The sequence below is a fragment of the Xenopus laevis genome, chromosome 8S (genome assembly GCF_017654675.1).
Source record: "Xenopus laevis strain J_2021 chromosome 8S, Xenopus_laevis_v10.1, whole genome shotgun sequence".
In the NCBI taxonomy this organism is placed as follows: domain Eukaryota; kingdom Metazoa; phylum Chordata; class Amphibia; order Anura; family Pipidae; genus Xenopus; species Xenopus laevis.
In genome coordinates this window covers 84,868,382-84,881,216 of record NC_054386.1, presented here as the reverse complement: position 1 = coordinate 84,881,216, position 12,835 = coordinate 84,868,382, and the positions used below count along the sequence as shown (strand labels likewise).

General features: G+C 42.2%; 1 protein-coding gene across 3 annotated transcripts in view; it reads left to right on the top strand.

Annotated features, from left to right (window-relative positions):
- Positions 1-4,320: 4,320 nt before the first annotated feature.
- Positions 4,321-12,835, top strand: part of cyp2a6.2.S (cytochrome P450 family 2 subfamily a member 6 gene 2 S homeolog) — a 32,746-nt gene continuing 24,231 nt past the window's right edge. Inside the window, exons 1-2 of one of the 3 annotated variants that reach the window (XM_041575312.1) lie at positions 4,321-4,336; positions 11,307-11,618. In XM_041575312.1, the coding sequence (XP_041431246.1) occupies positions 11,439-11,618 (180 nt within the window). In that variant the 5' untranslated portion in view covers positions 4,321-4,336; positions 11,307-11,438. Of the gene's footprint in view, positions 4,337-6,576; positions 6,823-11,306; positions 11,619-12,835 lie in introns of those variants that run through there. The other 2 variants (XM_018233322.2, XM_018233323.2) reach the window with 2 other exon arrangements.

Below are 12,835 nucleotides of genomic sequence, written 5' to 3'. Positions count from 1 at the left end.
TGCTCTGATAAACTTCAATCACTCTTTACTGCTGTACTGCAAGTTTTCCCCCCAGCAGCCAAACAAAAGAACAATAGGAAGGTAACCAGATAGCAGCTCCCTAATACAGGATAACAGCTGCCTGGTAGATCTAAGAACAACACTCAATAGTAAAAACCCATGTCCCACTGAGACACATTCAGTTACATTGAGAAGGAAAAAGAGCAGCCTGCCAGAAAGCATTTCTCTCCTAAAGTGCAGGCACAAGTCACATGACATGGGGCAGCTGGGAAATTGAAAAAATGTCTAGCCCCATTTCAGATTTCAAAATTGAATATAAAAAAATCTGTTTGCTCTTTTGAGAAATGGATTTCAGTGCAGAATTCTGCTGGAGCAGCACTATTAACTGATGCATTTTGAAAAAAACATGTTTTCGATGACAGGATCCCTTTAAGATAAGCTTTGCATTGTTCCTAAATCTCATGTGCCAGAAAGAAGGACATAATACACTCACCAAGTGTAGGATTTGTCAGATTATATGAAGTTTAGTGATGAGCGAAAAATGTCAGCCTGTACAGTCCGTTTTACCAAATCTGTCTGGTTATGATAGTTTGAACACATTTCTGGGAGTTTTAGTGCAATGTTTTATGTTATAACAGTTTTGTTAATGAAAGTGAATTGCCCTAAGATTTTAGTCTCAGTTCTCCCAAGGGACCTGCTTATTATAAATAGTTACAATAGTTTCTTTGCTTATCTTAGATTGTTACAAACGTACCCAAGTACAGCTGCTGACTGTTCTGGGCTTTATACCAAAAAGCCACTTTAAGTTTAATTAAGTTTCAGGAACTTTGTACCTTTTTCTCGAGTCCGTGCAGGAGATCAAAGAGAAAGTCTGAACATTTCAGAAAGAAACCCGTGACTACAGGCTGAGCTGTCAAAATCGGGACTGTCCCGCAGAAAACGGGACAGTTGGGAGGTATGCCACAGCTGCTGTTATACTGATGGCATCCTCAGCTGAGAAGCCAAGCCACCCTGCTACATGGGTAAGTTGGGAGGCTAAGGCTATGGACACACAGGCTGTTGTCAGTGGCTGTTTTCTGCCTGAGTAATTGGGCTGACCTCAGCATGTTTGCGACCACACACAGGCTGATCAGATTCAAATCAATGGAGTGGAGGCACTGAGCAGATCTGCTTTTCTCAGCCTGCAAAATTACTGAAAAAGCCTGTGTGTCCATAGCCTAAGTAAAAAAGTGTGGTATGGCCATCTCTCCTTAAAGGAAAACTATACCCCCAAAATGAACACTTAAGCAACAGATAGTTCATATCATATTAAGTGGCATATTAAAGAATCTTACCAAACTGGAATATATATTTAAGTAAATATTGCCCTTTTACATCTCTTGCCTTGAACCACCATTTCGTAATGGTCTGTGTGCTGTCTCAGAGATCACCTGACCAGAAATACTACAACACTAACTGTAACAGGAAGAAGTGTGAAAGCAAAAGACACAACTCTGTCTGTTAATTGGCTCATGTGACCTATAGTGATGGGCGAATTTGCGCCGTTTCGCTTCGCCGGAAAATTCGAGAAATTCCCGCGAAATTCGCCGGCGGCCGTTTTTCGACGCCGGGGGCACGTTTTTTCGACGCCGGGGCCCGTTTTTTGCGCCGGCGTCCGTTTTTTCGAAAAAAAATTTGCGGGCGTTTCGCGAATTTATTCGCTGTCGGCGAAACGCGCAAATTCGCGCCTGGCGAATAAATTCGCCCATCACTAGTGACCTAACATGTATGGTTTGTTGGTATGCTTGTGAGTACAGTGAATCCTACAATCCCAAGGGGCGGCCCTTATTTTTTAAAATGGCAATTTTCTATTTATGATTACCCAATGGCACATACTACTAGAAAAGTATATTATTATGAAAATGGTTTATTTACATGAAGCAGGATTTTACATATGAGCTGTTTTATGCAATATCTTTTTATAGAGACCTACATTGTTTGGGGGGTATAGTTTTCCTTTAATTCTTGGAGGAAATCAGTACTGAGAGTTGTTTATTCACCCATGGAGAACAGTGCCACGGATAGCGCAGGAAGTGCATTTTGAAACATATTTAATAATTTGGGCAATATGATCCTGTTTACCATATTAACCCCTTCTCATTAGGTTAAGTGGGAGTTGGGCCCAAATGGAAATTTTGTGACTAATATCGCTGACCAGGGGGTTTACATTTAAGGCACAGTACTTAAGGTCCCCATAGACGAAAAGATTTCTCTTGCCGAACGACCGATTTTCGTGCGGTTAGTGGGATTCAAACGATCGTAGATCTTACGATTTTTCGGCCGACATCTGTCAGGAAATTGATCGGCCAGGTCAAAAAATCTTTGTCGGTCCCAGTACAATCTATCTATGTTTGCAGGGACAAGCAGGCAGCTCCCCTTTGTTTTCCTGGCAAATTGGTCTTTTTAGTTGATGGTAAATTAGTACGATCGTTCCGAGAAGATCGTGATCTCAGGGTGAATCAGCATCCCCAAGTATTTGAATTGTTTTACCTGGAGAAGTGGCAGGGCCGGACTGGGGGTAAAAAGCAGCCCAGGCAAAAAAATCTAAGCAGCCCACATGTAAACGTGTGATGATCTTGTACACATCCACTCATATATTGGAGTAAAATTAAAAAAAAACAAAAACATTGTGTGCATCAAGAGCTGCTTTCTCACTTAAGTGTAATTCATGTCAAATATGTTAAAGATTCTGCAGCCTTATGCCTTTATATGGTCACAGAACCCCTCAGTGACTTCTAATATCCTTATCATTTACAGTAGGGGGTACATTATCCCTTATAATACATGAGTGATACTCAGAGCTCCCTGTATAACTCAGCCTGCAGCCTTGTGCCTTTATATGGTCACAGAACCCCTCCGTGACTTCTAATATCCTTATCATTTACAGTAGGGGGTACATTATCCCTTATAATACATGAGTGATACTCAGAGTTCCCTGTATAACTCAGCCTGCAGCCTTGTGTCTTTATATGGTCACAGAACCCCACAGTGACTTCTAATATCCTTATCATTTACAGTAGGGGGTACATTATCCCTTATAAAACATGACTGATACTCAGAGTTCCCTGTATAAGTTAGCCTGCTGCCTTGTACCTTTATATGGTCACAGAATCCCTCAGTAACGTCTAATATCCCTATATTATAGTAAAGCAACATTAGCACTTTAGTGTAATTTTTAACTAATGGAATTAAATGAAATGTCTCAAATGACCCCGCCTCACAAAACACAAAAATAAACTGAGACTTTATCCAGGAGGAGCCATTATCTCCACTGCTATTAAAGGGGTGGTTCACCTTTAAGGTAACTTTCATTATGTTATAGAATGACTAATTCTAAGCAACTTTTTCAATTGGTCTTCATTATTTATTTTTTATAAATACATAGTTATTTGTCTTTTTCTTCTGATTCTTTACAGCTTTCAAATGGGCGTTGCTGACCTTTTCTAAAAAAAACAAATGCTCTGTAAGGCTACAATTGTAATTTTTTATTACTGATCTTTCTATTCAGACTCTCCTATTCATATTCCAGTCTCTTATTCAAATCAATGCATGGTTACTAGGGGAATTTGGACCCTAGTTACCAGATTCCTTAAAATACTAATTGAAGAGCTGCTGAAAAAAGAGCTAAATAACTCAAAAACCACAAATAATAAAAAATTTAAACCAATTGCAAATTGTCTCAGAATATCCTTCTCTACATCATACTAAGTTATCGCAAAGGTGAACCACCGCTTTAAAGGTGTTGATATGCTATTGTAAACTGCGTGTAAGTGCGTATTTGCTTCTCACTCCTTGTACCTCATTAGGTGATTTGCCACTTGTCCTACCCATAACTTAACCTCAGAGGGGCCCAGGACAGTCTCAGTTAATATGGACTCAGTAAAGACCCTGTAATTGTCAGTAAGAGTAAGTAAGTCATGGGAAAGTCTAGCAGAGAAAACTGCAGACTTCTGTAGGGCCTTTCTCCTTGGGCTTTTCACCTACAATAACTCTCCTGAACTCAGTGTGGCACATTCCACCCCTACAGGACTGGACTGGGCTGCCCCCCCTACAGGACTGCCCCCTCCCCCCTTCAGGACAGGACTGGGCTGCCCCCCTTCAGGACCCCTCCACTGCCTCACTGAGTACTCCATGCTGAGCTGGGACACACACACAGCAGTAGCAGCAGCAGCAGCGAGAGAACAGAGGAGAGGAGTGGGAGGGGCAGAGCTAGGATGGGAGATATGACGGAGGAGCGGTCCTAGAACCCACCGGCTACACTGAACAAATTTCAGAGGCAATCAGCGCAGTGTTTCAGGTGAGAATCGGCCCACTTAAACAATATATCGGGCGACCCCTCTGGCAAATGCCCCAAAGACACAGATTGTCAGTCCGGGCCTGAGAAGTGGTATAACCTGGCTCTGAGGTCCATGCTGGGATATGCCTGTTGATGAGTCCAGATGCTCTGCCAAAAAGGCTGACTATGTGTAATATCCTATTCAGCGACTGGTTCAAGTCTTTTAAATATATGATTGTCATCTGCATATATGGAAATAATTTCCTCTAATGTGTCAACAGTCCAGCCATGTAGGTCAGGGTCACTTCGTATCATTGAAGTGGTTCAATTGCAATAGAAAATATGTACGGGGATAGAGGGCATCCCTGTCTCGTGCCCCTAGTTAGTGGAAAGGGAGAGAATATCCTGCCATTAGTCTGGATCCTGGCTGTGGGGTTTTTACTGTATATAACAAAGTGGCCCTTTAAAAAAACTGAGGCCCACAGCCCATATGCTCCATAGCTGCCCATTTTAGAGAATCAAAGGCCTTTCTGATGTCAAGTGCTGCTATTACGCCAGTATTTCAGGTGAGGGTTAAGTTTTCAATATAACCTGCATATGTTGACAGAGGTAGCATTTCCTGGCATAAAACCAGTGTGATCCTGGTGAATAAATGTTTCTATGACCTGCACCAGTCTTAACGCAAGCATTTTTGCTAAAATTTTAGTATCCAAGTTAAGTAGGAAAATTGGCCTAAATATAGCCCCCAGTTTTGGGAATTGGTAATATAAGGGTCTGCTGTGTAGTTGGAGGAAGGTGGCCACTAGTAATAGCTTCTTGTTACACATTTAACAATCTAGCTGCTATAAACACCTGATGGCATTTGTAAAATGTTATGGCAAAACTATCTGCCTTACCTTCATCATCAGAGATAGGGCTATCCAAGAACTGCATTTGTGAGACTGGGGCGTGTGATGTCCTGAAGGATCTGCATGGGTTGGACCACCTTCTATCTTCCCTCACTGTCTTACTCTCCTAGAGAGTACTATAACAATTATATTCCTGACACTCACTAGCCTCATTCACAGGGTCCCTGCTCCCGACTTCCACACTAGAGATTCAGGTCCCTCTAGTGCAAACTGGTTTACTGGGCCTTGTTGTACCCAGGCTCCCTGGAAACATCCAGCTGGATCAGCAACCAGAAGCCGAAAAAGGAAAACCCTCCCCTTCTCACCCACTATACCAAAGTGTGACAGGAAGTGGTCACAGCACCTCTTGGCCAATAACTGGGATATGTAAATTAGCTACATGGGCATCTGCCCAGCAATGAGGGAGAATGTAGGGATTTAAAGCCATAGGGGCACATTAACATACATATTTCTTCATACATAATTTATGCGTATACTGTATTTATGTACATCACTGTTTTTACGCATATACTGTATTTATCAGTGTAAGTGTAACTTTTCTTAGTACTGGAGATTCTGCTTCGGTAAGTATGTGGATACTAAGGTTATATATAGAATTTATACCACCTTTACACCCACATTTTTTTTATTATTATTGATCAATCTTTTTCCCCTTGGAATGCGTGTAAATTGCAAATATTTCTCCAGGCTAGTGGTATCCCACCATAATCTAGCTTCTCTATTCATTCCATTTTCCAGGCGGTACATTTTTGTTCTTAGTTCTCAATCTGTATTTATAGGGTTGATTCCCTCCAATGTAAATACCTCTTCAAGATCAATTGTTCTCTTTCTCCAATTATTTAAAATCTCCATAATGGCTATGCTGCACAAAACACCAGGTGGGTACAAAGTAAAACAGATAAAATTTTCTAAGAAGTGAGTGCGCTCCTCTCTTTTATAGACAACAGGTTCACTTATACTCAGGGCTGGAACTAGGGGTAGGCAGACAAAGCTGGGGGGGCGCCAGGCATGTACCTTCTCTGTCGCCTACCCCATGTCCGGTCCCCTTTCTCCTAGACTGTCGCTGCTTTCTATTTGACTAATCCGTGCATGCGCGCATGAGCACCAATTTACGCATGCACGCGCTCAGCCGGCACCTCGGCCGGCCAGATTGCATAGGGCGCCTGGCTCTGCTTATACTCTCAAGGTACACAGGAAGCCTCTGAGGAAGTGTATTGTACCTAAAACGCGTTAGTCCATGCCAATGAGTCTTAAATGTAAGTCTGGATTTATCATATTGTGTTGAATTGATTAAAATCTTATGATTGTATTCCGATTCTTGTGCTGTTTTGAGTGCTGCGAGTGTAGAGAGTACTAGGACCCTGCAGACACTTGGAGGAAAGTCAAATGGGAGGAGGGGAAGCAAGCTACAGATCTTTGTTTGGAGGAAAGTGATACTGCTGGGAACTTATACAAGGTGGAATTTCTCCGGACTCAAAGTAAGTTGCTTAATAGCATGCAGGGCTGCTGCGCTATGAACGTGATTTTGTTTTGGAGGGATCACAGGTGGAGAAGCAGGACTTGCTCACCCACCACTACACTTATACTTTGTTTTCAACTGTAAGTATCCATCATATTCTCACGCACTGTAACATAGGCCTGGTTGTATCAGGGCGTTATAGTTTTAATCAACATGGGGATGCTGGGAGGACTGGCTCCTAGTCTGCTTTCTAACATTCACTGGCTTCTTCCGGAGTATTGAAGTGGTATTGGGTGCCTTCCACAATCCTAAGGTTAGCAGGGTATAGGAGGGCATATTTGTAGTGAAAGTCCTGAAGTCTTCAACCATAATGAAGGTGCTCCATTTTTATTTGCAGAGCAGTCAAACATACCTCCCAACTGTCCCTTTTTCGGAGGGACAGTCCCTCTTTTGACAGCTCAACCCGCAGTCCCTCATTTGTACTGGAAAGTCCCTCTTTTCTCTGCACTGAACACCCAGGAAAAAAAAACAAAGTTTCTCACTTAATTGGCTTTTAGCAGAGAGCCCAGAACAGCTAACAGGTGCAAATAAGATTTTGTAACAATTTTGAGACACAAAAACACCGTTTAGATAAGGAGAAATATTTTCAAACTTTCATAACCTGCCAAATTTTGTAAAACGAACATGGTAATTAGGGGGTGTGGCCACAGAAAGGGGTGTGGTCAAAACATTTGCTGCGCTATGTGCGGAAAAAAATATTTTGTCCCTCTTTTTACTTCCAAAATGTTGGGAGGTATGCAGTCAAATACTCCTAAAAAAAGTATTATAAATTCAGCACTATTGTGCTGTAGCTCCTCTCTGCTCTGTGATGCTCTGAGTATGGAGTCTCTATCCCAGTAATTTAAAAGACGCAACAGGAAAGGCCTTGGCAGGGTACCAGGTTGTGGGTGGGTGGGGCAGTTACTCTGCTCGACAACAAAGTGCTATGAAAGGACGTTTGCATTAAAGTGCTCCTAGAGTCAGGCTTTGATAAATTTGAATGTGTTGTCACCTTCAGAATGATCTGATTTTTGTAATCCTCCAGCAGCTCCACTTGTTGCTTGACTTGTTGTGTTAGGCTGCATAGCTGGGCCGATACTGGGGCTTGAGATGCGGACCTCCATTTCTCTGACGTGTTCACGGATCATATGGACATCTGCTTGCAGGAGTGACAGGTCAACTTTAAGCTCCTCTATTTGTGTGGAAGATTCAGGTGCCTTGTTGAAATGCCTCTGAGGAAGGCGGACCCAGGTCGCCATCTTTGTCAGTAGGCCATGGTGGAGTTGCATTCAGCTGGTCACTCCTTCTGGTAAACTGCTCCAGGATTATTTGCTTTGGTCCATATTTCCCCATTCTGGGAATGTAAGGGGTGCCAGTGGTGGGTTTATCAGTGCTGTTAGTTGGGGTTTAGGAGGTCTTCAGAGTCAGAGTGCTATCACAGTGGAGCGCTAGCTCTGCACATCTTACTCCAATGCCATGCAGGACATGTTACTCCTAGTTGGAACGCAAATACGTTTCATACATGTCACTTCATGTGTTGTGGATGAAACACATTCGCGTTCCAACTAGGAGTAACGTACTTACTCTTCCGCATGCTGCAGAGTGTATGGCGGATGTGATGTCACATGCCATCGATGAGTCGAAGGGAGGTAATGTGGGGATCTTAAAGGTACCGGTATTTAAACTACATAAATGCACGCAATCATTCTGCCCTTTTTATCCTTTGTTGTACTTTATGGATTTTTCCCTGATGAAGACCACTCTGGTGGTCAAAACACATAGGGCCCATTGCTGATTTGTGAGTGTTTTGATGGAAATAAATTTTGACCTTTTTATAACTGAGTGTGCAATCCTTATGTTTGATTTTGGATTTAAGGCACAGGGAGGCTTCATATGGTCGGTCTCCATCGGATTAGTGCCTTAGCATCAATTAGGATGTGCGCCTTCCAAATTATAGTCACTTGAGTGGTTAAATGCATAAGGATAAAGATGCTACTCAGCGAGTGGATAGAGGTAGAAGGTTTGTGGTGGGGGCTCAACAGTCTCTGTCTTCTGAACCCAATTTATATACAGAGATTAAAGTTCTTCAAAAATGAGAAAAAAAACAAAAAACAATGGCCATTCAGCTAGGCCAAATTGTGAAAGCAAGGGCCTGGATGATAATTTAACTCATTAACACACAGCATAGGCAGGCACTCAGCCTCTACTTGCAAGAGTCCCTGAGAGCCAAAATCTCTTAATTTACAATGAGGGTCCGCATACCTCCCAATCCTCTTTTGACAGCTCAAACCTCAGTCCCTCGTTTTCGTGACAATATAGGTGTAACGCTTTCCTGGCCTATCCCGCCAATTAGGGGTTAAGGGTGTCCAGCTAGTGTATGAGCATGGGTTACACTGTGAGACTACACTCAGGGCGAAGCCTTCGCTAAATGGAAGCTTCCCCTTTATGATGGTGTAAAACTACAACCCACAGGCTAATTAGTGTGAAAGATAGAATAATGGACGCCAGGAGGTTCTTTAGATAGTGAAAACAAGTGAGATGGTTTATTAGCACAACAATATGCAAAGCAATTGACCACAGGTTTACTCACGCAGGAGCTGTAGTAGGAGTTAGCATATCACAGAGGAGAAAGGATAGCATTGATGATGATGCAGCATGTACAGATGTCACTCCTCAAGTCAAACAGTAGGAAGAATATCTCACTCCCAAAGACCAGCGACCAAAGTGAAACAGGATCGATCAAGTAGGGGTCAGGCAGTGCTCTGCTAAACTGAATTCCCTATCACTGAGTTCCCTACACTAAAGGCACCTTAAAAGCCTTTGGGAGGCTACTCCCTGCTATTCTCCTTGTTGGAGCACAGAACTGCTCATGCTACCTTAATCTGGCTATCTCTCTCTCCTAGAGAGACTATTACAGATCTGCCCTAATAATAGCTAATCCTCATTCACGGGATTGCCTGGTTCCCGACTTCAGCACCAAAGGTACAGGTCCCTTTGGGGTAAATGCTTACTGGGGCCTTGGTGATCCCAGGCTCAATGGGAAACACCTAGCAGCACAGACACCAGGAGCCAAAGAGGAAGAGGCCACTCCCTACACAGCACTATATAGCAGTGTGGCAGGGGAGTGTCATTACACTCTTTGTCCAATAGGTGCAGTTGTTACACTTTACCAGTTAGAAGGGCTTGGCCCAATAACAAGGGAAAAGAGAACTTAAGCAAAGGTAGGGGATTAACTCTATAGGAGCCTAATAGATCCTATAGGTCCCTACATAGGTATCACTTCTACAATACTTTTTATATTTGTTTTTTATTGTTGTTATTTTTGCTACTGGCTAACACGGTGCCACAGTTTTCGTTTGTACTGGAAAGTCCCATTTTTCTCTGCACTGAACAGCCATATAAAGATAACAAAATTTCTAACTTAATTGGCTTTTGGCAGAGGGCCCAGAACAGCCACATCTGCAGATAAGATACTTTTGTAACAATTTCGAGATAAGCAAATAAGTAATTGTAACAATATAAGATAACAGGTCCCTTGGGAGAAGTTAAGCTGGCCATAGATGTTGAGATATTTAAAAGATCAGATCCTCATCGTGAGACCACGATCTTCTCGGAACGATCGTACTAATTTACCATCAACTAAAAAGACCAATTTGTCAGGAAAACAAAGGGGAGCTGCCTGCTTGGCCCTGCAAACATAGATAGATTGCACTGGGACCAACAAAGATTTTTTCCTGACAGATGTCGGCCGAAAAATCATAAGATGTGCGATCGTTCGAATTCCACTAACCGCACGATAATTTCGAAGGATTGGTCGGACTTCCCTAAAATCGGTCGTTCGGCAAGAAGAATCGTTGCGTCTATGGGGAGCTTAAAGCTCACAGCTTAAAGGGCAATTTACCTTCATTAGCAAAACTGTAATAACTGGGGAAAAAAACACAGAAATATGTTCAAACTTTCATAACCTGCCAAATTTTGTAAAACGAACATGGTAATTGGGGTGTGTGGCCACAAAAATGGGTGTGGTCAAAAAATGTGTCCCTGTTTTTGTTTCCAAAATGTTGGGAGATATGGTCCCACAGCACCAGGAACTAAAGAGCGTCCGTAATAATGCAATCAACCTGACAATAATATGTTAGTCGGAAAAGACTGAGAATTCACTATAAATGTGTGTAGGAGGTGTGTGACAAGCAAAGATGATCACTTGTTGCTGACACTGGCCGAATACCTAGGTGGAGTACACAACATATAAAACGAAGTGTAATATGTAAGATCCAAAGATTGGGGATGTATTTTATATTTGCTGTTGATGCAATCTAAAAAAAAATATTTGAACAGACATGGAAAAGGTTATTGCAGTCCTGACATGTAATCTGAGGAAATATTAGGCTTTTGTATTAGGAAGAAGGAAGTTTCTGTCAGACATCAGCGATGTCATTTAAAGAAATAAGAGAAACAGGACAGAAAGCATTCTTGTTGTCACATGTCTCTGTTTACACGTACAGTATAGTCTGTGTGCCGTTATAAAGCATGTGACTAGTGTATTGCTGTTTGTAACTCCAACGTTTATGTGGTTTCTATGTAGGTAAAAAGGTTAAACACACCCTCGTTACCAGTCACATGCTGGGTGGGATTATTGCACTACAAGCGACAAGTAAACAGGCTGCTTTCATTATATACAAGACTTCCTGGGTGAATAAGAATTCTGTCTGCAACAATGGACCTTGGAATTACTTGGTCCCTAATCCTAATGAGTATTGTCAGTTTCCTCATTTATTCCTTCACATGGCGGAGAAGACTAAGGGAAAAAAACATGCCTCCAGCACCACCCCTTCTACCACTGCTGGGTAATATGCTGCAGATAAGTGCCAAGGAATTCCCACAATCTCTAATAAAGGTGAGTTATTGTATGACCTGCCTTCTGCTCATGCCATAGTCTCTCAGTAATGTATTTGTAATTGTTTTCATTCATGACTGAAATAAAATACAAAATGTTATTTATTTTTAGGAAGTGTGATTTAAGCATTTTGCTTCTATGTGACAAATTCTTTTATCTGTAGAATATCATTGACCCCTACGCAATATTTGTTTGCAGTATCTTACCTGTGCTGGAGGTATAGCTGCCTTAAACTCAAATTGCTCTTAAAGGGCACCTGTTAGCCAAAAATATGATTAGTAGATTGAAATAAAATTGGCTTCTGCACCAGTGCTAGGACACTTGCACTGTCCAGGAGCTCCCAGTGTGAGCAACCATGTCATGCAGAGCGCATGTGCATAATGAGCAAATTGCAGCATTTGCCCATTATGCACAAGCAAGTGCCACAGTATGGATTTCGAACTGGGAGCTCCCTCCTAGTACGGGTGTCCTAGAGCTGGCAGGGGCAATTACTATTGAGAGGTAAAAAACTACTGTTACTCCCAATACGAGTGTGGGCTCTATTACCCCACACCTATAATTGGGAAAAAAAATTTCAGCCAACAGGTGCCGTTTAAGAAAAATATGTCAGGGAGACTATACATTAGGCACAGTGAACTTATGAGAGCTCATCTATAAATAAAAGAATGAGGGGAAAGCTCAAAATCACATGCTAAATTGCTGTCAAATGCTATCTTGCATCTAAAAAAAATCACACATTTAAGCAATTTATGGCACTGTGCATCACAGCTAAAAAACTAACACAATTCACACTCACATCTTAAAAATGCCACTGCAGCCAGTGCATTTTTGTAGTTGCCTGAAATTACTGCATTTTGCGCCAAGTTGGTAAATGAGCTGTGTTGGTGCTATATGAATTTTCTAGCAAACACACAGATACATGACTTCCAAACCTGCATTCTGTTTGGTAGGCAATATTGAGTCTGGGACTCCTACAGCTCTAATCATAGGAAGATTCTTGTTGAGGGGGCATGATGTTGGAGATTAGGCTGGTATTAGCTTTCTGATTCATTCCACACATGTGCAGTTTGGTTGATGTCAGGGCTCTGTATAGATAAGAGATATGGGGAGTATTACTTACACTCTTCAGGTGTTGTTGCATACGGTGGTGCTATTCCTAAGGGCTATTCCACACGGGGAGATAGCGACGCGTTTGCGGTCGCGGCGACAAAGCGCCG